This window comes from Cygnus olor, chromosome 12, assembly GCF_009769625.2.
Source record: "Cygnus olor isolate bCygOlo1 chromosome 12, bCygOlo1.pri.v2, whole genome shotgun sequence".
NCBI lineage: Eukaryota > Metazoa > Chordata > Aves > Anseriformes > Anatidae > Cygnus > Cygnus olor.
In genome coordinates this window covers 13,349,195-13,371,957 of record NC_049180.1, presented here as the reverse complement: position 1 = coordinate 13,371,957, position 22,763 = coordinate 13,349,195, and the positions used below count along the sequence as shown (strand labels likewise).

Sequence of the window (22,763 nt, the reverse complement as noted above, 5' to 3'; positions counted from 1 at the left end):
AGAATCATTTCCTCCCCGGCTTTTTGCAGAGGCAAGGGCCTCACAGACGTGGAGTTATCTCTGGAATGTGTGCAAACAAGGAGTTCCGCGGGATGTTGTTTGCCCCCCTCTCCTGGGCTGGTTTGGGAAGGGGTTAAGGCGAGTTTGTTTTGCTGGTTCCTAGCTTTGAGAATTGTCTTCCCCAGGCAGCGACCCGCTGACCCCAAGTCCCTCTGTGTGCCTTTCCCAGCAGAAAGCTGAGATTCGGGGGCCCCGGCACGCAGGGGTGGGATTTGGGGCCTCTAAGAAGAAGGAGGTGAAAGGCAAAGGTGGTCCTGGGTGGGCTTTGAGGTCCTTCCAACCCAAGCCGTTCTGTGAATAAGCAGGGGGACAAACCCCTAGAAATGATACAGGGGCTGGAACAAAATGCATCGCAGTGAGGGGCATAAAGAGCCCCGTCTGTTTGTCTAAAGAAAAGTTGAAGAAAATGCAGGTGTACGTTCCCTGCGGTGTGTGAGTGCGGTGCTGATGGGAGCTGCCTGGGCACCGAGGGACCTTGGGGTTTAGGATAGGTGCGGCGACCAGAAGCTAAAGCTGGATGAAATGAAGCTCAGAACGTACCGAGGAAACGGTTAATTCCTCGACGTGTTGTCAGCGCTGGTGACGCACTGAGGCTGGATCCCGGCCAGCAAACGGCGCTTCGACCCGAGGACAAAGAGCTGGGCTCAGCACCGAGGTGCTCGGTGCAATGGCTTCGCCTGGTGTGTGCGAGGGGTCAAACAGGATGATTTAATGATCTCCCTTGGCCTGAAAGCTCTCTGTTCTCTTAAGGAGATAAATGAAAAAGCCCTTTCACCAAAAAGCCGGCACTCGAGGCGTGCGTGTAATGAACTCCACCGCTTCCAGGGGAGCGGGTGGGATCCGCAGGAAGCGTGACCTTGCTGCCTGGAGGCTGCCTGGAGCTGGTGGCCATCTGCTCGGTGGCCGTGGCTCGCCTCCGTCAAGGCCACCTCTCCCCCGTGACGTTTCTCAGCTCCGCCATTAATTGTTGTGTCCCCGCGCTTAAGTAGCGTTCACCTCCTTGTCTCCCTCAGGGTGAAGAGGCCGAGCGGTATGAGCAGCCTCCTGGGGAAGATCGGCTCCAAAAAGCAGAAGATGAGCACGCTGGAGAAGTCTAAGCTGGACTGGGAGAACTTCAAGGAGGAGGAAGGCATCGTGGAGGAGCTAGCGATCCATAACCGAGGGAAGGACGGGTAAGAGGGGCTTTAATCCCAGCCCAGCATTTCCCTATGGGTGCAGGAACCCCATCGCATGCTGCAGAGTCTAGGAAACCCACGGGATTTCTTAGGAATTCATTCTAGGGTACCTAAAGCTGCTTTAGGCACTGCAGGAGGTCAGGTGAAGCCTGCAGCAGGTACGGGCAGACACCTATCGCTTTGCTCACAGCCTCGTGACTTGAAGCCCAGCTGACGCAGAGCCTGGCTGTGCTTTATCTCCTCGCCTGCTAGTCGGACCAATGCGGCGTGAACCAGTCTAGTGCAGCACTCCCGGGAGGAAACGCAATTGCCCTTGCCCTGTTTTTTTGTGTTTTTTAAAAAAGCCTCAAGTTGGGAGGTATGTTTTTTTCATTCTGTTCTTCAAATGACGTGCTCCGGCTGCGGCTGCGCGCCGTCCTCCTGCGTAAAGACGTGTGCAAACCCGGAGCAGCTGGCAAGGGGCGGTAAAGATTACGGCTGCGCTGGGCGTCGATTGTGCGCACCAAGCAACGTTCACCCCAATGAAGTTAATGGAAGTATCGTAAAAGTAAATGGCGATGCTGTAAATAAAACAGAAAGCTAATAACGTGCACTGCAGGGAAGGATAATGCGATCACAAGTGGCGTGTACACTGCAAGCGCTTTGCTAAGCTCTGGGAAAATGTAACCGCCTTAGCGGACAGCTCATAAAATGTATTTGTATTATCAGCTATTCTTTCTCTCTGTCTGCAGGAAAAACTCAGAGCTTCTGCATTCCAACAGACTTGATTTTGTGTTTCAGATAGGTGGTTTATCACTGGTGCTTTTCTCGGTTTGGTCCCGCACCCTCCCACAGCGCCCCTTCTCCTTTGGATCTGCCCAGCCCATGCTGCTGAGTGTGGTCCTGGCTCTGGCCCTTGGCTGCTCGGGGCAGAGCAACCACAAAGAGCCCGACCATGCCCGGCCCCTTGCAGGGACGTTCTGCCTCTCCCCCGGAGCGACTTTTCCAATCTGGAGCCAGCTCTCCAAACAGGCCCGCGGGCCTGCGTGAACATTTTGTACCGTTTCTCTTCCCCCCCCATGCGAGCAGTACAGCTTGCTGCACTCCTGCTTGGAGGCGCCAGCGGGGCAGGTCGTGCAGGCAGGGCACCTGCTGCTTTCAGGCCCTTCTCCAGCAGCCTGCTGTCCCTCCCGGCGTGCCCTCTGCTCCTTTAAGGTAGGCTGAGACGCCTCTGCTCGCCCTTCAGCGGGGCAATCATTTACACATCTATCAAAACCGCAAGGAGTGGTTAGTAACCTTTCAACCCTGCCCTCGTCTCTGCCTTCCCACCCCTCATATCATCATCGGTCCTGAATCCGTTCTTCCCCTGCAGCGGGATCCGGGCTTGTGTCGGATCCCAGGGACCTGCCCTGTTTTGCAAGGAAGGGCCGAAGCCAGGAGGGGAGGCAGTTGTCCCGCACTGTCCATCTGTCGCTCTGATGTCTTTCCTAGCTGGAACTGGAAAGCAGCCTCCAAACTGGGCCACCTTTGTAGGGCAGCCCCAGCAGGGGAGCACCCCACTCTGGGCACAGGCAGGACCCGATTGGGGATGGATGGAGCCTGGGAGGGGACAGAAAACAGCCCCAAAATCCTCCCAGCGCTGTCACAGCTGCCCTCGTTAGTGGAGGCAGCCTCTTCTCCCCAAAACTTTACCTCCTGTGTCTGCTGTGCATCACAGCTGCCCCATTTCTGTGCCTGCTCAGGGTTTACTTCGCTTTGTCCCCTGCGGTGCATTTCTCTGGCCGTGGGATAAAGCCGCTATTCCTGCTCCAGGTGCTCCTGCTCTGTGATCCGTGTCGATGCCCCGGAGCGATGCGGGGCCATCCACGAGGCTGCCTCCTCGCTGGGGCTGGGAGAAGCGAAGGGCCAGGGGGGCTTTGCCCTCGCGCTTGCCATGCTTGTGTCGGTGCTGAGCCAAGGAGGGAAACTGCCCCCCCAGGCACCATGACATTGTAATATACAGCGGGACCCCCCCGATTTCCTTCCCCTGGTCTCTCTGAGCCTGTCCCCAGGCACGGGTCACCTCCGCGCTTGTGGGGACAACGGGAAGCGACACTCCCCTGCCCGCCTTTCCTGAGCCGGCGCGGGGCGGAGGTCTCGGCGCACGGTCCCCTCACCCTGCCAGGGGCAGGTGGCCAGGAGGAGCCCCCCCGAGGCCAGCACACCGTCCCCGTGACACCGAACCGGGCACCGCGGGCCGGCGGCGCTGAGCTGACCCACTTCTGTCAGCACGGCGCGGGCGGAGATGCGAGCAGGGGAGGCGGCGGGGATGCTGCCGGGGACCGGAGCGGGGACAATCAGCCACTGAAGTGCATTTGGATTAATTAATCGCGGGCTGTGGTGATGCTGAGCTTTCCTCTGGCTCTTGGTTCAGGCAGGGGCTTGGTGCCACCAGCACCAGCACTGCGGTGGCCGGCAGGGAGAAGCCAGACGCAGCAGCTCGTGCTGTCCCCGGTGCCAAGCGTAATGACCTTGTCGTGACAGCCCGGCGTTCGCCGCTGTGGAACAAATGCAAAACAATTGTGATGATTCAATTACAGCTCCTGTTCTGAATTGCAATTTCGCTCCCTCTGTAGGTTAATTAGCAGCACAGCCCCGGGCTATCTGTGGCAAGGGTTTGCAGCAAAGTGCATTAAAATTCGGCTGCGCAGCGTTAATGAGCGGCAAGGTGCTTCGCCGGGGCGCAGGCGTGCTCGCTTTCCTCCCTGCAGCATTTAGGTGCCTCGCTGCAAGGGCGAGGCGAGTTTGGGGCTGCTCTCAGCTGCAGCAGGCTTGCTGGGTGATGCTCTTCATGTCCCTAATGCTTCTTGAGCCTGTTACCTGCTTGCACGTGGCTGTGCTGCCGTTGGTGGGTTTGGGGGATGCTTTACTGGATCACCTGGGAGCTGGGGGCAGCATCAGAGCTCTCTCCTGCTGAGGAGCTGCCCCAAACCTTCAGGTTGGCTGTGAAGGTCATTTCTCCGTCACAAAAAGAGTCCAGGAGCATGGGGTACCCCTGGGCTTCACCCTAGGACCCTTTGTCCCATACTGCTGCGAGTCCCGAGGTGCTGGTGGGGGCACCTCTCCAGCCACGGAGCCGTTGCAGCAACCTTTTCTGCCCGTCCCTTTGGGTCCCCTCGGGTCCCCTTGGTCCCAGGCTGCGGGCGCTGCTTACAGCATCTCTGCCTCTCTCTTCCCTGCAGGTACATCGAGAGGAAAGCGTTCCTGGAGCGCGTGGATCACAGGCAGTTCGAAATCGAGCGCGACATCAGGCTGAGCAGGATGAAGCCCTGAGGGGCCAGGGACGGCTGTGGGGTCCCGCTGGCTTCTGTGCCCCAGCTGGGGGGCTGCCAGCCCCCACCTGACCACGGGGCACGGGAACCGTTCTCTACCCAAGCCTGTACATCTCGGCAGGTTTTTCCTTTTACTGTAATGTTTGGGGAGGGTCTTTGTCAGTGGGCAGGGGGCGCTTCGAGGGTTCAATTGCCCGGCAGGTGACAGAAGCGACCCCGTGGCACCGATCCTTTGCCACCCCTGGGATGCTGCTGGAGCCAGGGGCACGTGGACAAGCCAGGTTACGGCTCGGCTAACGTTTGTGGTGGTGAGAGAGGAGCTGCAGGAAAGGCTTTGTGGCTGCTGTGTGCGCGTGCAAGCCCTGGGCTTCGGGGTTGCAGCCCTTCTCCCCGCTCTGCCAGCCCCGCAGCCTTCCCTGCCTCTCTGCGCTCTCGCCCAGACAAAGCCAAACTGTCTGTACTTGTTTGTGGGGTCTGATGGTGCTGGGGCATTTTAAGCAAGCTGATGAAGAAATCCTCCCTTGTTCGCTCCGTCGAGGAGATGGGAGCAGCTGCAGCAGGCAGGACGGGCTAGGATCTGTTCACGTGAATAAAGTATTCCATCCCGATGCTCTCGTATGCTCACAGCCTGGCTTGGGCGGGCAGCAGAAGGGAAAGAAAGTGAGGGTCATGGTTACGAGCGTGTGACCACGGCCCTGCTCTGTGTCTGCATCTGTAGCAGCCTCGTGGTCGCAGCCATGGCTGTGGGCTGGAGGCTTGGGGCTCTGGGATTAAATCGAGAACGGGGGCCAGCACAGCCCGGCCATAGCAGTGCTGCAGGAGCAAGGAAACCCGCCGAAGGCAGGGATATTCATCGGGAAAGCTGCTTGGGAGGGCAGAGCGAGGCGCTTGGGCGTGGGGCGAGGCGACAGGGAGCTGGAGGCCAGCAAGTGCCGTCACCTCGGCCGTCCCTCCTGCGTCCCGCAGCTCCCCGTGCCGGGGCTGTGCGCGTCCTCAGAGCCTGCCGGCCTTTCCCCGGGGGCTGCTGCTTGGCAGGGGCAGCCCCGGCCGCCTCCCGTGCTGTCGCTGCGCCAGGCGGAGCGCGGCACCAGCCCCGGCCTTGCCGCTGGCGCGCTTGGCCCCGTGCCGCGGCTCCGAGCCCGGGCTCAGCTCAGGGCTCACGTGTCGGCTGCTGAGTCAGCCCTCGCGCCGGGGACGCGGTGCGGGATGGACGGGAACAAAACACCACGTGCCCGGGGGAGCCGCAGCCCTTGGCGCCGTGCTATGCGCAGGATAAGCTGTTACTGAGCTGCTTAAACGAGCCTGAAATTTGACAACAACAAAACAAAGGGGCGGACGAAATGCTCGCATCTCCCGACGCTCACAAACTGGTCACAGTAACAGCAGGAGGGAGCTTTGTGAGGGGACAGTGAGACTGGCGTGCCTGGGACATGCTCTTGGGGTGCCCCAGATCCCCGTGGGGATCCCCCCTGATGGTGCTGCAGGACAATTTTTGTCCCAGGAGCGGCAGCCACGATGGCCGTGAGCATTTTGGGGGCCCGGAGCAGCCTCCCTGCAGCACGGCCTGCCGGGCAGGAGCCAGCCCTTGCGCCAGCGAGCTTTATGGCCACAGGTGATATTGCATGGGAATGGAGCAGGGGGACTTTGGAGCCCCTAAAGAAGACCAGAGGCACCTAGCCCAGCCCCGTCCCATGGCAGGCAGGCGTGTAAACTCCCAGATTGAGCAGAAATCCTTCCCATCCCACCGCCTGCCCCCAGACAGCTCCCTGCAGGCTCCTTGGCACCGATCTGGGCTGACACCAGTCCCACCCATTGGCACACTGGTACTTCGGGAACCCCGGGGCCCCCCAGTTCCTGCCAGCCCCATAACGCTCCATTTTCTCTGCTCGCTTCCCTTTGGCTGAGCGAACCTGGACGTTTGTGGGATCTTGGAAGCAACCTGACCTGCTGGAAGCGAGTGGGCTGACGGCTCCCCGCTGCGCCGGGCTGGGTCTCTGTGTGCCGCTGCCTCCGTGGCCCGTCCCCGAGCCGTCCCCACGCTGTCCCTGTCCAGGTGACGGCTGTCCCAGCCCCTCTGCTCCCTGGGGACAGCTTGGCAGGGGCTGGGACCGCCGGGGCAGGAGGGGGCAGCTCCAGCCCGGGGCTCATTTCTGGCTTCCTCCACCAGCTCTCCCAAGCGTCCTGCGTTTTTCCTCGCTTGGATCATGTATTCCTCGCCTCTCTTTCCTGAAGACGAGGAGTGATTTACAGGGCTCCAGAAAACACAGCTTGGCTGCTTAGGAAGAGAACAAAATAAAAAAAAAGCCAACACAAAACCACTCCGCTTGCTATTTCCATCGCCCGCCTTCCCACAAAAAGGCTGGCCCCGGCGCACGGCCCTGAGCGGAGCCCTGGAGCCCCCCAGCCCACGCTCCTGCTCAATTTCCGCGCGGCCTCTGTGTCCTCCATGGGCCGGGCCCTGCGTTTCGGCACGGAGGGCGACCAGCGCTGCCCGGCTCCCGGCCCCAGCCGCCTGAACGGGCCCCTTGTGCTCTCGGGCCCGAACAAGGCAGCGATTGTGTGCGCCTGCCCTAGCGCTCTGTTACGGGGTCCTGCGCGGGATCCATCCCGGCTCCGCATCACCACCACGGGCTGCAGAGAAATAGGAAAATGGCTTTTCTCCCCCTGGGAAAAGCTGCCAGCTCTGCCATTTGGGACCCCACCGCCGTCCCGGGGTCTCAGCCCTGTTGGGAAGGAGCAGGGCTGGTTTTAACCTCATGAAACGTGCTCTGCCTCTCATCCCCGCGGCTGAAAACCTGCCCAGCGCCACGGAAAGGCACGGGGATAAACCCTTGTTGTGATCCTGTTGGGTCCCGTGATATTACAAGCCAAGAGAAATGCCCTCATTATTTCCCGAATATTGAAGTCTAATAAATCCCCTACTGCCTTATAGGATTTATTTATCCGTTCATTGCTAGGAGACTCAGTCCCGTGTAATCCTATTGCTGCTCCAGGAGGCGGGAGGCAGCTTTCCGAAGGACAGAGCCGCGTGCAAGCGACCAAATGCCTCTGGTCCCACTGGGGACTGCTCCAGGAGCCCCGCAAGTGTCCCAATGCCACCCCTTCCCCAGCGTCCTGGTCCCCTGGGCCTGTGCCCTGGCTTAGATAAAGGCTGGGCTCTCCAAAACATCCCCCTGGCCGGGCCCTGCTCTTCTTGGCCCCACACGGGTGACACCAAAATTTGGGGTCCTCCAACACCTTCCCACGCCAGGACCCAGAGGGAAAAGCAGGAAAACCCTGCGGGCACCGCGGCAGCTTGCTCCACATGGAGCCAGCTGTGCCTGCCCCTCCGGATGTGGGGAACTCCCAAAAATGACAACGGCCACATGAAAATGGCTGGAAATTTCACCGCTGAGCTTTTCCCGTGGCAACTGTCGCTGGGGCAACGCAGCATCCCCCCTCCTGAAATGCCCGGCCCTGTGTTCAGGTGCCTGCCGGGGTGGGCTGCACCACAGCCACGTGCCCCCAGTCACTCCGTTTGGGGCCAACGTCCCCCAGCCGCAGGACATGAATTTGGGGTGCTGAGCGGGGCGGGGGGAGGTTAAATACCCCCCCCAGGCCAGGCATGGTGCTGGTGCAGCTCTGCCCCTTGGCAAAACCCACCACTGGCAGCGTGGGATGAGCTGCGTCAGCTCCGCGCAACCCCAGGGCCCTCAGAACACTGCATTTTTAAATTTTCCTTTTAGCATTTAATTTTCTTTAAGGTGGGAGAAGCAGAAGGGAACCTGCCCATGCTTGTGGCCCCCCGGGTGCTTCCCCAGCGGAGGCACGGGGCTTGCAGGAGCCTTTGCCAGCTCAGGGCGCTCCCCAGATGCGAGCAGCGATTTTGGCTCCGAAGCAACAAAAATGGCCGGGATCAAATACCGGCACAGGCCGCTTTGATCTGAGCATTGCCACAGGGAGGGGAAATTAAAAATTCCTGCTTGCTTTTAAGCACCCGTGCTGCGCCGCGAGCATCCCGCTCCGGGCACCGGCTGGGACGGGGCCACCGTGGGCAGGGCAGGGTGTCCCCGAGGGTGACACCGAGCATCCCGGGAGGGCAGGGAGCTCACCACCCCTCGGTGCCTTCCGCAGGCAGGCTCCGCTTCGGGGAGCCGCTGCGTGGGGATGCCAAGCGCTGCGAGCCGCCAGCCCCGCCGGGAGGAAGCTGCCGACCTCCGGCTGCGGTCTGCGGGCTCGACCGCAGCCCCCGCCACCGCCGGGGTTATCGCGCCGAAGCTTCCAGCCGGGACGGCCTCGGGACGGGACGCGGGTGGGAGAAGCCACGCGTGGAGGCGAGGCGCCATCGAGGCCAGCGGCCAACAAACGCTCGGCGAGCCTCGAGCTGGCCCCTCACAGCCCGACCCCAAAACCCAGCCGGGGAGCCCAAAACCCAACGGGGGCGTCCGAAACCCATCCGGGGAGCCCTAACCCAGCGGGGAGCCCCATCCCCACCCCGCTGCGCCGCCGCACCCCCGGCGCCCTCCCCGCGCGGTCCCGCCCGCCGCGGCCGCCCCAGCGCCGCCTCCCGCCGGTGCGGGCGCAGCCCATGGGCGGAGCGGGGCCGCCGGGCCCGGGCTGGCACGGCGCTGGAATGATCCCTCCGGCGGGGCCGCCGCCGCCGCCACCACCGCCGCAGCGCCGCCCGACCGCCCGCCGCAGACAGGCCCCGGCCCCGGCCCCGGCCCCGGCCCCGGCCTCGGCCTCGGCTTCGGCCCCGGCCCCGGCCCCGGCCCGCCGCTGCTCCGCGCTAGGGCCGCGCCGCCGGCCCCGGCCCCGCCGCTTTGTGCCGCCGCAGCGCCGCGGGGAGCGGGGAAGATGAACTACCTGGTGAGCGGGCCCCGGCCCTTCCCCCCTGCCCCTCCTTTCCCTGCTCGGGCCCGGGGCGGTGGGGAGGCGGGGGGGGCGGGGAGCGGGGGCTCTGCGCAGCCCCCCCGGCCCTGCCCGCTTGGCGTGAGCCCCTCGGGACCCCCGGGCTCCCGGCCCCGGCGCCCGCCTGCGCCCCAAGGGCCGCGGGGATCCGGGCTCCCGACGCCCCGCGCCGCCCGTCACGGCCGGGGCTCGAGCGCTGGGCCTGGCCCCGACGCCCAGGGAGGGAGGAAAGCGGCCGGGCTCGGGCGGTGGCACCCGGCAGCGCTCGGCCTGACGCTGCCCCGACAGCCCCCGGTCGCCCAACGGGGCTGGCAGAGGTTTTTGGGGCGCAGGAGGGTGTTGCTGCCGAGCCAGGGCTCGGCTCGTCCCCCGTGGCGGGGGGACGGCGGTGGCGGAGCTGGTGCTTGATCCCCACAGCGAGGGGGGGGATTTGGGGACACGTCCAGGGGGTTCCCCTCGAGGAGGGGCGGCCTCGCTCTTGGCTGTGACTTGGACGAGGCGCAGGCAGGCGGAGGTGACACGGGGGCTGGCTGCAGCGGCTCTCCCCTCCCCGTGCCTCAGCTCCCCTAGCCCTAAGCGGGCTCGACGCCGCGTGCTGGTGGCAAGAAGCCCCCTTCTCTGTTCCCGGCCTCGCTTTCCCCGAGGAGGCCGCGGCAAGCAGCCTCCGAGCCGTGCCACCAGCTCTGCAGGTGCGCCTGCGCCATGGTCGCGGCACCCCCGATGTCTGCCATGGGGCCGGCCAGCGCCGTGCGCTCCGTGCCACCAGCAAGGGACGAGCCCTGGGTGCGTGTGCCGGGGGGCCGCTGTGTTCGCGTGCCCTCCGCTCGCTCGGCAGCCGGTGGGGAATTCTCCGGCTCTGGCTGAGTCACCGCCCTGGCACTTCCTCCCCGGCGGGAAGGGGAGGGAAAGGCAGAGGAGGTCCCCGAAACCAGGACGCACAAGGGTCCGGCCCCTTCCTAGCACCACCTCCGGGAAGGATGGGTTGAACTTGAGTGGGGAGGAAGCGGCGGCTCGAGGACGGCGAGCGGCGCGAGGGGGACGCGGGAGAGCCTCGGGGTTCGGTCCCCAGTGTGCATTGGGTGCTTGGGTGCCAAGCACCCAAGGGTGGGAGCAGGAGAGGCAGTGGCAGAGCCAGGGAGGCTTTGCAGCGCCGGGATGACTCCCGACCTGCCCTCCGCGGCTCGCGGCGGTGCCGGCTCACCCCCCCGGCACGGGGCTCTCTTGCAGAACGTGCTGGCCAAGGCGCTGTACGACAATGTGGCCGAGTCCCCGGACGAGCTCTCCTTCCGCAAGGGCGACATCATGACGGTGCTGGAGCGCAACACGCAGGGGCTGGACGGCTGGTGGCTCTGCTCCCTCCACGGCCGTCAGGGCATCGTGCCGGGGAACCGCCTCAAGATCCTGGTGGGCATGTACGACAAGAAGCAGCAGCAGCAGCAACAAGCGGCCGGCACGGGGCAAGGACAGGCACCATCGCAGCCCCCGGTGCCGCAGCCCGCCCTGCCTTACCACCACCAAGGGGGCTATGTCCCGCTGTCGCCCGCCTCGCAGTACACCCCCATGCACCCTGCCTACGCGCCCCAAGGGGACAATGTCTACCTGATGCCGGTCCCTAGCAAGGGACAGCAGGGCCTCTACCCGGGCTCGGCACCCACCGGACAGTTTCCCCCAGCCCCGGTTAAGCAGTCGCCCGCCTACCCGAAGCAGACGCCGCCCCACGCCTTCCCCAGCCCCGGGCAGGAGATCTACCAGGTGCCCCCGTCCCTGAGCCAAGCGGCGGACGCGTACCCCGTGGGCTCTGCCAGCCCCCCCCAGGATATATACCAGGTCCCTCCCTCGGTGGGCCAGGCTCAAGACATCTACCAGGTGCCCCCGTCTTTGGACAGCAGGAGCTGGGAAGGGCACAAGCCCTCGGGAAAGGTAGGATGGGGGTCTGGATGCTGCCGTGGGTGGGGGTTGTGGGTTGTTTGGGATCTGTTTGCACTGTGCTCCGTGGTGGCTGGTGGACACCAGGGCTGCTGGGCTCCATGGTCAGGCTTATCTGCCCGCTGCCATCTCTTGGACCTTGTGGAAGTGTGGGCATCGTTCCCTGTGCTAGCGACGGGAGTGGGTACACCGGGGGTCCTCACTTGGGGCAGGGGATGCCCTGGTTGGTGTGGGTTCCTGGCACAGCTCGTAGGTCCTGCTGGTCCCTTGGTATGGGCATTATTTAGGGCACGTCCACGGAGATGGTGGGATAACCAAAATGCTGGTTGGAGAAGCCCCTCCTTGTGCGGCATCCAGGGCAGGGAGGTACCCGCGGTACCTGCTGTGCTGCCGAGACGTTTCCTCCCTCCTGGGAACACGCGCCGGCACCCGCTGCCAGCGCGTCGTGGCCGTGCCAGGACGCTCCTTCTCCCGGGGAGGGGAGTGAGGCGCTTTCGGCCGTGCCGGAGCGTGGTTTCCAGGAAGGCAGCTCTGACTCAGCCGGCGTAGAGGGGGCTGCCAAACCCCGTGACTCACGGACAGGGCACTGGCTTCTCACCCCATTGCGTGGGGCAGCGCCGGCGGCCGGCACCGGAGCATCCCGAAAGCTCCTCTGGCCACTTAATGCCGGGAAGACCGTGGTGCCACCACGACACGGTCTCCACAGCGGGCACCGAGCCGTGGGCCGGGATCTGCCAACGCCCAGAGGGCGTTGGCAGATCCCGGCCCACGGCTCGGTGCCCAAATTAATCTCCAGGTCACCGTTGCCATTTGTACGCGGCGGCCGTGCCGGCTGGGCTTTGTCTCTAGCCGAGGCTCGCTGCTATAAATAACTGGTGATCTCATCTCCGTCCCCCCGGCGTCACCGCAGAGCGTGGTGACAGCGGCACGCTTGGCCGGGGAGCGCCCTCCCGTGGGCACCCGGTGCCGGATGGTCTCACCGCGTAGCTCCTCGCCCAGCACCCGAACGGGCTCAGGATAATTTAGGGTGGGGGATGCAGGAGCAGGGGGACGCTCCGAACTCAGCCCTTTCCCTCTCTCCTAGGTCCTGCTGCCCACCCGCGTGGGGCAGGTGTACGTCTACGACTCCCCCAAGGGTGAGCAGGATGAATACGATTTTCCCCGCCACCTCCACTCCTCGGGCTCCCAGGAGATCTACGACGTGCCGCCCGTCCGCGGCGGGCTCCCCAGCCAGGTCAGCCAGGAGGTGGGTCCCCTCGTGGGGGCGGTGGGTCGGGGGCGGGAGGACACGCTCCGGTACGGCGCTGGAAAATCAAACCCGTTGGCAAGCCAGGGTCCCCATCTGGATGGGCTTTGGGGCTGCTTCTGTCCTTCCCAGCAGGTCCCTGGGGGGAGTCGGGTGTTCCTCACACGCCATTCTGTCCCCCTGCAGGTCTACGACACCCCCCCGATGGCAGTCAAGGGTCCCAACGGGCAGGACCCGGGGCAAGAAATCTACGACGTCCCCCCCAGCGTGGAGAAGAACCTGCACCAAACCGTAAGTGCCACGGGGAAAACTTTGGCAGCCAAGGGGACGCGCGAGGCCAGGGTTGCCGCAGGGCTGTGTCGTGCACGTATCTTTCCACGTGCCACTGGCACGCCCGGAGCCGGTGCTTACGTGCACCAGGGCACAGTGAGACCCTCGGGCGAGTGCAGGGCTCGGCCTCCCTCCCACGCGTGCGGCGCTGCCGGCACGCACACGCCTGAGCGCAGCCGACGGTGCCTGTTGGTGCCCTTGCAGGTCTATGATGTGCCGCCCTCCGTCAGCAAGGACGTGCCGGATGGCCCCGTGCGGGAGGAGACCTACGATGTGCCCCCCGCCTTCGCCAAGCAGAAAGCTTTCGACCCGTCCCGCCACCCCCTCGTCCTCACACAGCAGGAGCCCTACCTGCCGGAGGACGTCTACGACGTGCCGCCAGCGGCCGGGAAATGCGCCCCCGAGCCCTCGCTCTCCCACGAGATCTACGATGTGCCCCCCAGCCTCAAGAAGCTGTCGTCCTTCCCCTCCCAGGAGGTGTATGATGTGCCCCGGGACCTGCACGCCCCCAGCAAGGGCTCCGTGGACACGGAGGGCGAGTACATCTACGACGTCCCGCCGCAGGTGGACCGCGAGGCCAAAGCGGCTGACGGCAAGCGGCTCTCGGCCTCCAGCACGGGCAGCACCCGCAGCAACATCTCCACGTCCTCGCTGGACGTGGTGCCTGTGAAGGAGCAGGCCAAAGGGGCTGGCAAAGAGTTCTCCCTGGACTTGGATGCTGCCATGGAGATGCTGGCCAAACTCCAGCATGGCGTCGGCGGCGCCGTCTCCTACCTCATGTCCTTCATCAGTGCCAACTGGCGCAGCGCTGAGCACATGGAGGCCAATGCTGCCAGCATCCGTGGGGCGGTGGAGGGCGTCCAGGCGGCCCTCCGGGACCTGCTGGAGTTTGCCCGGGGGGCGGTGGGCAACGCCGCCCAGGCCTCGGACCGTTCCCTCTATGCCAAGCTCAGCAAGCAGCTGCAGAAGATGGAGGAGGTGTACCAGGCCCTGGGGAGGCACAGCCAGGCGCTGGATGCGTGCCACTGGGCTCCTAACGCTTTGGTGGGTGGCAAGCCGGGCACGGACGACTTGGAGCTCTTCGTCATGTACTCACGCGGCGTGCCTGACGATACCAAGCAGCTGGCCTCCTTCCTGCACGGCAATGCCTCCCTCCTCTTCAAACGGACAAAGCAGGTGCCCGAGGGCAACGGGCACGGGCCCACGCACCCCTCCGACAAGGCCAGCAGCATCCAGTCACGGCCCCTGCCCTCCCCGCCCAAGCTGCTGGCGCAGGAGTCACCCGACGGCCCCTACGAGAACAACGAGAGCGGCTGGATGGAGGATTACGACTACGTTCACCTCCAGGTGGGCATGGGAAGGGGGCACCTGATGGTGCAAGGTGGTGTGGTGCCACCCACGGGGGGGGTTTGGCTCATGACTCGTTGGTGCGGGGTCTGGGGTAGCCCTTCTGTGGCTGTGGTGGCAATTCTGGCCGTGCACAGCCACCCCGGTCTTGTTTTCACCCTCCTGCTGTGGGAACTGGGGGCATCCCAGTGCTGGGTGGGGGGCTCCTTCCTGGTGAGGTCTGTGGTTTGCCCCCTTGTCATGCTCCTTCCTCCCCTTCAGGGCAAAGAGGAGTTTGAGAAGACCCAGAAGGAGCTGCTGGAGAAAGGCAACATCATCCGGCAGAGCAAGGACCAGCTGGAGCACCAGCAGGTAACGGGGCGGGACGGGCAGGCGAGGGCAGCGGGGTTTGGCTCCTGCTCCTCTTGTCCCCACGGCCTCTGGTGGGGACTGTGAGCCTCTCCCATGGCTCTGTGTGGCAGCATCTGGCCTGTCTCTGATGCTGGAGAGGAGCCTGCCGTGGCCATCCTCTTCCTGGGGCTGGCACTGTCCGTGTGGCAGCGTCCCCCTGGGGCACAGCCGTCACCTCGGGGCTTGGTGGCCGCCCTGCCCTGTCCTCACGCCCGTCCTCTCCGCAGCTGAAGCAGTTTGAGCGGCTGGAGCAGGAGGTGACGCGCCCCATTGACAACGACCTGTCCAACTGGAGCCCACCCCAGCACTACGGCCCGGCGCGGGGCGGCGGGGCGCTGTGTGCCGCCGACCGCCAGCTCCTCCTCTTCTACCTGGAGCAGTGCGAGGCCAACCTCACCACGCTCACCAACGCCGTTGACGCCTTCTTCACTGCCGTCAGCACCAACCAGCCCCCCAAGATCTTTGTGGCCCACAGCAAGTTCATCATCCTCAGCGCCCACAAGCTCGTCTTCATCGGCGACACGCTGTCCCGCCAGGCCAAGGCCCAGGATGTCCGGCACAAGGTCACACACTACAGCAACCTCCTCTGCGAGATGCTCAAGGAGATCGTGGTCACCACCAAGGCGGCTGCGCTCCACTACCCCTCTCCCGCAGCCTCTAAGGACATGGTGGAGCGCGTCAAGGACCTTGCTAACAGCACGCAGCAGTTCAGGATGGTGCTGGGCCAGCTGGCGGCCATGTGATGGCCCCGGGCTGCTGCTCCCTCCCACTGTCTCCTCAACGAGAGCCCTCTGCCCAGTGGAAGTGGACCTGTACATAGACACCACCACGCACTGGGGGCCCAGGGATCCACTCATCCAGAGGCGAGGGGCTGTGGCCATCATCCCCCTTCCTCTTCTTCCTCTTGAGATTGGTGTCAGAGCCACGCCCGTGATGCCAGGAGGCGGCTTCATGCCCGGTCCCTCGCTGCTCTCCTCAGCCCTTTGCTTGACTCGAGATGGCGCTGGCAGAGGGGGCTGCGCACGGTGCTTTGGGGCGATGCTGCGGCCGTGGTCTCCATCGGGGCACATCGGCCAGCGCCTGTAATGGTGTGGCAATTGCCCGTTGCAGTGGAGACAGCCCAGGCCAGGGAGCAGCGTCAGGGAGATGTCGTGCCATGCCCTGCGCACCAGCTCCTGGCTGGGGATGTAAATAGGGAGAATATGGCTGGAGAAGTGGCGATGGGTGGGCTGGGGGCGGGAGGGGCTCGAGCCTTTGCATTTTCATGTCTCGGGTTTTGCTACCGTACCAGCTGTAACCGAAACGCAAACTGACATTGGTGCCTTCTGAACACTGGGGAAGCTTCCGACGGTTTCCGGAGCCACGGAGTCGCAGCCCCTCCCCAAACTCAGCCCCCTGGTCCCACAGCAGCATAAAGATTTACCTAGAAACACCTGCAGTGCCTGGGTGTCTGTGTCCTCGGGGTGGAAGACGAGGATGCAGTGGAAGTTGCCGTCGCCCATGTGTCCCACCATGGGGCCTGCAGGGACGCAGCTGAGCGGGAGCACCGGGGCAGGGAGGCCTGCACGGAGGTGGTGGAGGTGGAGGCAGCGCTCACTGGTGAGGCTGGCATCCTGCAGGTCCCGCTGGGTCTCCACCACGACACCAGGCAGGCGGGAGATGGGCACACAGACATCAGTGGAGTAGCCCTAGGTGGGATGTGGTGCCAGGGAGATGGGGTCATGTATGGGGGAGTACACGGGGACACCATGCGGAGGGGGACGTGGCACAGTCGCCCCTCCCCTGGCAGCCAGGCTGCAGGGCCAGGGCAGCAAACCAGGCACTGTGGTGTGTGGCCCCTGGGCACCAGCTTCTAGCCCACTTCCATGTCCCTTGCCCCCAAATCCCCACCACAGCCTCCAGCCCTGTTCCTGCATTCCCCCATCCCCAGTCCTGCTCCCTGTCCCTCACCCAGGACCCTGCTGTGCACCCGCCATGGGCACCCCTCCCTCACCATGGGGCTCCGCTGGGACCCAGCCACAGCTCTGGGCACCCAGCCTAGGGTTCTCACCATGGGCCCAGGGTCCCCACCATGGCCCTGTCCCCAGGTCCTGGTCCCCATCCCCGTCCCCCCCCGGTCCTACCCGCCTGCTGCTTGGCCAGGCCCTGCTGGGAGCCGTGCAGCTCCAGGAAGAGCGTGGCCGCCTCCGGCAGCTCCAGCCTGCTGTAGCGGCTGCAGGCACCCGCCATCACCTCGTCCAGGAGCTCTGGGTGGGAGGAGGCATCGGTGAGACCCACAGGTCTGTCCCTGTCCTCTCCCTGTCCCAGTCCTCTCCCCAACCTCATCTCCATCCTGCCCCTCTCCTGTCCCTGTTGCCATCCCCACCCCATCCCATCCCACCGCCCCACAGTACCGACTGGGAACCAGAGCCTGGTGCCACGCAGGTGGCTGTTGAGGGCCTTGCGGGTGACGCCGGGCTCCACGGCCACTGAGAAGTCCTCGAGGCTCAGCTCTGAGATGGCGGCCATGCGGCTCACACCGCCGCTGCTGTAGAGACGTTGGGGCTGCCAGACACATCCCGCAGGGCCCCCAGCAAGCCGGGGGGCAGCCCTCACCCACTCTCGTGCCCCCACCCTCATCCCTGACGGACCCCAGCACCGGGCCCGGCCCCACCTTGCTGCAGCAGCCGCGGTGCCCAGGGCCCCCGCCAGCCCCAGCACCCGCCGCAGGGCCATGGTGGGGACAGGGCCCAGCTGCTCCCGGCCCCTTGGCCTGGCCCCAAGGCCCCGCTGTCCCCTCCCGCGGCCCAGGCGTTAAGGTGGCTCCGGACACCGCAGCCCCTGACAGCCATCGGCCTCTCAGCCCCTCGGGTGTCCCGCGGCCCCGCCACTGGCCCTCCTCCTGGCCTCGGGCCCTGGGGAGCCCGGCCCTGCCGGCCGTATGGCCCCGGGACTGTGTGGGGTTTGGGGGGTGACACCCACACATTGCCCCGCTCCCAGGTGCTGGCTCCTGTCCCCATGGAGGCCACTTGTGCCCTACCTCCAGTGACGATGGCCAGGTGTCCCCATGTCCAAACAGCCACCCAGGTGAGCCCACTCCCAGCCCCGTGTCCCCACCCTCCTCCCATCACGGTGCCCGAGCAAGGAGGCAGGCAGATCGGGGAGGACAAAACTTTATTTTGGGCCTTAGTTGGCCGCCAGCACGGAGTCGATCCAGCTGCGCAGCTCGGTGACACGGGCATAGACAGTGGGAACGGAGGTGGAGCAGCTGCTGCTGCCCCACGAGACGATGCCCACCAGGTTCCAGGCTCCGTCCTTCTGGCACACCAGCGGGCCACCGGAGTCGCCCTGCAGGCAACGGGGTGAGGATGGGGTACAGAGGAACGGGAGGCAGGGGGCTGTAGGGGCAGGGAATGGGGCTTGGGGGCTCGGGGCTGGGGATGCAGGCTCCACGGCCACGTACCATGCAGGAGGAGGCTCCGTCAGCGCCGGCGCACACCATCACGTCGTAGATGCGGAACCCCCAGTACTGCTTGCACTGGGCGTTGGTGAGCAGGGGCAGGGCCACTTGCTGCAGCACCGCCGGCGTCGTGTCAGCTGCAAGTGAGCACGGAGGGCGTCAGCGCCCGCATGGCCCCTGGGGCTGGGGCAGGGAGGGGAACGGGGATGGGGACGGGGACGGGGATGCGGTACCAGAGGCGTCGGTGAGCCCCCAGCCCGTGGTGACGCAGGTCAGGCCCCCGGGGAAGTCATCGGTGGCCTGGGGCAGGCAGACGGGGGACACGCGGGAGTTCAGCTGCGCCGGGGTGGCCAGCTTGATCAGCGTGATGTCGTTGCGGATGGTCAGCGAGCTGTAGCTGGGGTTCCGGAAGACCTGCAGCAGGAGGCAGCGCTCCCAGTGCCCGCACCCCCGGCTGGGGCAGCGGGCGCCGATGGGAACGCACGGGGACCCCCGGGCACAGATGCCAACCTCCGGGACTGATGGGTGTCGGGGTCACCCCAGGGACTGGTGGGGACCCCAGGGATGGATGGCAACACCGGGGCTGCTGGGGACCCATGCACCAGGGGGGACTGGTGGGACCCTGGGTCAGACCCCAAGGGACTGCCCTGGGGCTGCTGGGGGCCAGGGAGCAGGGATCGAGGCCCAGAGCCCACCCCAAGGGCTCAAGCCTTGAAAAGAGCAGGAGAAGGGACTCCATGGAGACTCCATCCCTGATGCAAGGGGCACCAGGCACACTGTGGGGACCCGACCATGGGGACAAGGGTCCTGCGGCCCCTCAGGGCTCCCAGTGGTGGCCACGGCACCCGCAGGCACACGGCCCCGTGCTGGCAGTACCTTGGCGATGGACAGCCTCTGCACGTCACTGGAGGCAGCCTCTTGGTCGTACTCGCCCAGCACCACGGTGTCGGTTGTCCTGGGCAAGGCAGATGCTGAGTCCCAGGTGCGGGGGCACCCTGGGGACCCAAAGCCACCCACACCACCCCATGGCCACCCCACACCTACTTGACGCCGCAGTGGGCAGCAGTGACCACCCACTGCTCGCTGATCAGGGACCCGCCGCAGAAGTGGAAGTTGCCGTAGCGCTGCCGGAGAGAGAGCTGCTGTCAGCCCCGCACCAAATGGCCCCGGCCCCGTTCCCAGCCCCGGCCCCGAGGCGGGCACTCACCTGCAGGGACACCTGCCAGGGCCAGGACCCAGGCACCGCCGGCTCCCCGTTGACAATGCGGTTGTAGCCGCGGATGACGGGTGCGATGGCGGGCACGCCGCAGTCTGCGGGATGGGCACAGCCGTGGGACAGGGACCTCGGCTGCTCCGTCCCCACTCCCCAAACCCAGCCCTGCACCTCCCCAGCCCGCCCAGCCCCGGCCCCACGCACTTGCCACGGAGAAGGCAGCGCGGGCAGAGCCCGCCAGCGCCAGGCAGCTCAGCAGCCACAGGAGAGCCATTGCCGATCGCAGGGAATAGGCTCGGCACGGGGCACGACGGCTCTTATACACCCATGGCCCCTGTGCTAGCCTTGGTGTGGTGGCCTTCAGCGATAGCGCGGCACGTGGCACTGCGCCTGGACAGGGTCTGGGAGCATCACACCTGGGGACAGGTAGCCTTGGCCAAAGGACGTGGGACGGTGTTGGTGGGAGATAAGTCCTGGCCCCATAGTGCTTTGTGGCTCTGTGTGTGGAGCAGGTGATCACAGAGAGGCTGGGGTGGGCAGGGACCTCCTGGTGTCAGCCGGTGCCACCCTGCTCCAGCAGGGCCACCCAGCACTGGTGCCCCGCACCAAGCCCAGGTGGGTTTGGAGACCTCAAATGATGGAGACCTCATGGACCCTCCGGGTGACCTGTGCCCACTCTCAACCACCCACACTGCACAGAAACACTTCCCGACATGCAGGGGGAACTCCTGAGCTCCACTTGGTGCCCACTGCCCCTCGCCCCATCCCCAGACACTGCTGAGAAGCGGCTGGCTCCGTCCCACTGCAGCTGCCTGCACACAGCCATGGATGGGGTGCCCCCAGCTGCTGCACCCCCACTGAAGGGCCCAGCTCCCGGCCTCCCCTCCCTAATTGCAGGGAGGCTCCAGGCCCTCCAGCACCTCCCACCCCTTCCCTGGGCTCCCTGGGGTGCCCATGCTCGCCCTGTCCCAGCGCTGTGCCCAGCACCCAGCTGGGGGTGCAGAGGGGCAGGGGCACCGCGCCTGCTGGCAACCCTCTGCCTGACGCACCCAGGAGGCCATTCCTGGTCTCTGCCTCAAGGGACATTGCTAGCTCATGATCAACATGGTGTCCACCAAGACTTTGAGCACCACGAGCAGTTTCAGCAAAGCTGCCTTTCAGCTGGCTGTTCCCAGGACATCCTGGGGGCTGTGGTGGTTCCAAGGCCAGGTCCCATGTGGCACCCTGGGGTTGGGTGATCACCATGGTGCCAATGCTGGCGCAGTGCCGCGTGCTGTGCTATCGCTGAAGGCCACCACACCAAGGCTAGCACAGGGGCCATGGGTGTATAAGAGCCGTCGTGCCCCGGGCCGAGCCTATTCCCTGCGATCGGCAATGGCTCTCCTGTGGCTGCTGAGCTGCCTGGCGCTGGCGGGCTCTGCCCGCGCTGCCTTCTCCGTGGCAAGTGCGTGGGGCCGGGGCTGGGCGGGCTGGGGAGGTGCAGGGCTGGGTTTGGGGAGTGGGGACGGAGCAGCCGAGGTCCCTGTCCCACGGCTGTGCCCATCCCGCAGACTGCGGCGTGCCGGCCATCGCACCCGTCATCCGCGGCTACAACCGCATCGTCAACGGGGAGCCGGCGGTGCCTGGGTCCTGGCCCTGGCAGGTGTCCCTGCAGGTGAGTGCCCGCCTCGGGGCCGGGGCTGGGAACGGGGCCGGGGCCATTTGGTGCGGGGCTGACAGCAGCTCTCTCTCCGGCAGCGCTACGGCAACTTCCACTTCTGCGGCGGGTCCCTGATCAGCGAGCAGTGGGTGGTCACTGCTGCCCACTGCGGCGTCAAGTAGGTGTGGGGTGGCCATGGGGTGGTGTGGGTGGCCATGGGTGCCCCCGCACCTGGGACTCAGCATCTGCCTTACCCAGGACAACCGACACCGTGGTGCTGGGTGAGTACGACCAAGAGACTGCCTCCAGTGACGTGCAGAGGCTGTCCGTCGCCAAGGTACTGCCAGCACGGGGCCGTGTGCCTGCGGGTGCCGTGGCCACCACTGGGAGCCCTGAGGGGCCGCAGGACCCTTGTCCCCATGGTCGGGTCCCCACAGTGTGCCTGGTGCCCCTTGCATCAGGGATGGAGTCTCCATGGAGTCCCTTCTCCTGCTCTTTTCAAGGCTTGAGCCCTTGGGGTGGGCTCTGGGCCTCGATCCCTGCTCCCTGGCCCCCAGCAGCCCCAGGGCAGTCCCTTGGGGTCTGACCCAGGGTCCCACCAGTCCCCCCTGGTGCATGGGTCCCCAGCAGCCCCGGTGTTGCCATCCATCCCTGGGGTCCCCACCAGTCCCTGGGGTGTCCCCGACACCCATCAGTCCCGGAGGTTGGCATCTGTGCCCGGGGGTCCCCGTGCGTTCCCATCGGCGCCCGCTGCCCCAGCCGGGGGTGCGGGCACTGGGAGCGCTGCCTCCTGCTGCAGGTCTTCCGGAACCCCAGCTACAGCTCGCTGACCATCCGCAACGACATCACGCTGATCAAGCTGGCCACCCCGGCGCAGCTGAACTCCCGCGTGTCCCCCGTCTGCCTGCCCCAGGCCACCGATGACTTCCCCGGGGGCCTGACCTGCGTCACCACGGGCTGGGGGCTCACCGACGCCTCTGGTACCGCATCCCCGTCCCCGTCCCCATCCCCGTTCCCCTCCCTGCCCCAGCCCCAGGGGCCATGCGGGCGCTGACGCCCTCCGTGCTCACTTGCAGCTGACACGACGCCGGCGGTGCTGCAGCAAGTGGCCCTGCCCCTGCTCACCAACGCCCAGTGCAAGCAGTACTGGGGGTTCCGCATCTACGACGTGATGGTGTGCGCCGGCGCTGACGGAGCCTCCTCCTGCATGGTACGTGGCCGTGGAGCATGCTTCCCCAGCCCCGAGCCCCCAAACCCCATTCCTCTGTACCCCATCCTCACCCCGTTGCCTGCAGGGCGACTCCGGTGGCCCGCTGGTGTGCCAGAAGGATGGCGCCTGGACCCTGGTGGGCATCGTCTCGTGGGGCAGCAGCAGCTGCTCCACCTCCGTTCCTGGCGTCTATGCCCGTGTCACCGAGCTGCGCAGCTGGATCGACTCTGTGCTGGCAGCCAACTAAGGCCCAAAATAAAGTTTTGTCCTCCCCGATCTGCCTGCCTCCTTGCTCGGGCACCGTGATGGGAGGAGGGTGGGGACACGGGGCCGGGAGCGGGGACACGAGCTGGCAGAGGAGGATCATGGTGCAGGCGTGGGGACATGTGGCAGGAGGCATACAGCTCCCCTGGTGGGCAGGGACACCCAGGCTGGAGGCAGTGGGGAAACATGCCTGGATATAGGGGCACCTGTCTGTCAGGGCCAGAGGAGTGGGGACACCTGGGTGGCTGTGGGGCTGACTGGACACAGGGCTGGCTGTTTGGACATGGGGACACCTGGCCATGGTCACTGGAGGTAGGGCACAAGTGGCCTCCATGGGGACAGGA

General features: G+C 65.4%; 4 protein-coding genes and 1 pseudogene across 5 annotated transcripts in view; 3 read left to right on the top strand and 2 right to left on the bottom strand.

Moving 5' to 3' along the window:
- The window catches only part of CFDP1 (craniofacial development protein 1), a 54,201-nt gene extending 49,068 nt beyond the window's left edge, over positions 1-5,133 (top strand). Inside the window, exons 6-7 of the mRNA XM_040570939.1 lie at positions 1,074-1,232; positions 4,436-5,133. Coding sequence (XP_040426873.1) covers positions 1,074-1,232; positions 4,436-4,526 — 250 coding nt within the window. The 3' untranslated portion in view covers positions 4,527-5,133. The remainder of the gene's footprint in view (positions 1-1,073; positions 1,233-4,435) is intronic.
- Positions 1,073-7,607, bottom strand: LOC121076543 (annotated as a pseudogene).
- A 1,711-nt stretch (positions 7,608-9,318) lies between these two features.
- BCAR1 (BCAR1 scaffold protein, Cas family member) lies at positions 9,319-16,086 on the top strand. 2 transcript variants are annotated; one of them, XM_040571260.1, is made up of 7 exons: positions 9,319-9,373; positions 10,643-11,335; positions 12,426-12,575; positions 12,774-12,878; positions 13,122-14,264; positions 14,526-14,615; positions 14,882-16,086. In XM_040571260.1, exons 1-7 carry the CDS (start codon positions 9,362-9,364, stop codon positions 15,395-15,397), a joined length of 2,709 nt encoding a protein of 902 aa, XP_040427194.1. In that variant the 5' UTR covers positions 9,319-9,361; the 3' UTR covers positions 15,398-16,086. The 2 variants fall into 2 exon arrangements, with proteins under 2 accessions (XP_040427194.1, XP_040427193.1); XM_040571259.1 differs by having other exon boundaries at positions 12,426-12,587.
- A 1,625-nt stretch (positions 16,087-17,711) lies between these two features.
- Positions 17,712-19,580, bottom strand: LOC121076913 (chymotrypsinogen A-like). Its single transcript, XM_040571555.1, has 7 exons — positions 19,511-19,580; positions 19,301-19,404; positions 19,138-19,217; positions 18,970-19,048; positions 18,327-18,507; positions 18,097-18,230; positions 17,712-17,981 (listed from the first exon to the last, which is right to left on the bottom strand). Exons 1-7 carry the CDS (start codon positions 19,578-19,580, stop codon positions 17,820-17,822), a joined length of 810 nt encoding a protein of 269 aa, XP_040427489.1. The 3' UTR covers positions 17,712-17,819.
- A 1,100-nt stretch (positions 19,581-20,680) lies between these two features.
- LOC121076506 (chymotrypsinogen A-like) lies at positions 20,681-22,483 on the top strand. Its single transcript, XM_040570865.1, has 7 exons — positions 20,681-20,750; positions 20,857-20,960; positions 21,044-21,123; positions 21,204-21,282; positions 21,745-21,925; positions 22,022-22,155; positions 22,241-22,483. Exons 1-7 carry the CDS (start codon positions 20,681-20,683, stop codon positions 22,400-22,402), a joined length of 810 nt encoding a protein of 269 aa, XP_040426799.1. The 3' UTR covers positions 22,403-22,483.
- Positions 22,484-22,763: the final 280 nt, after the last annotated feature.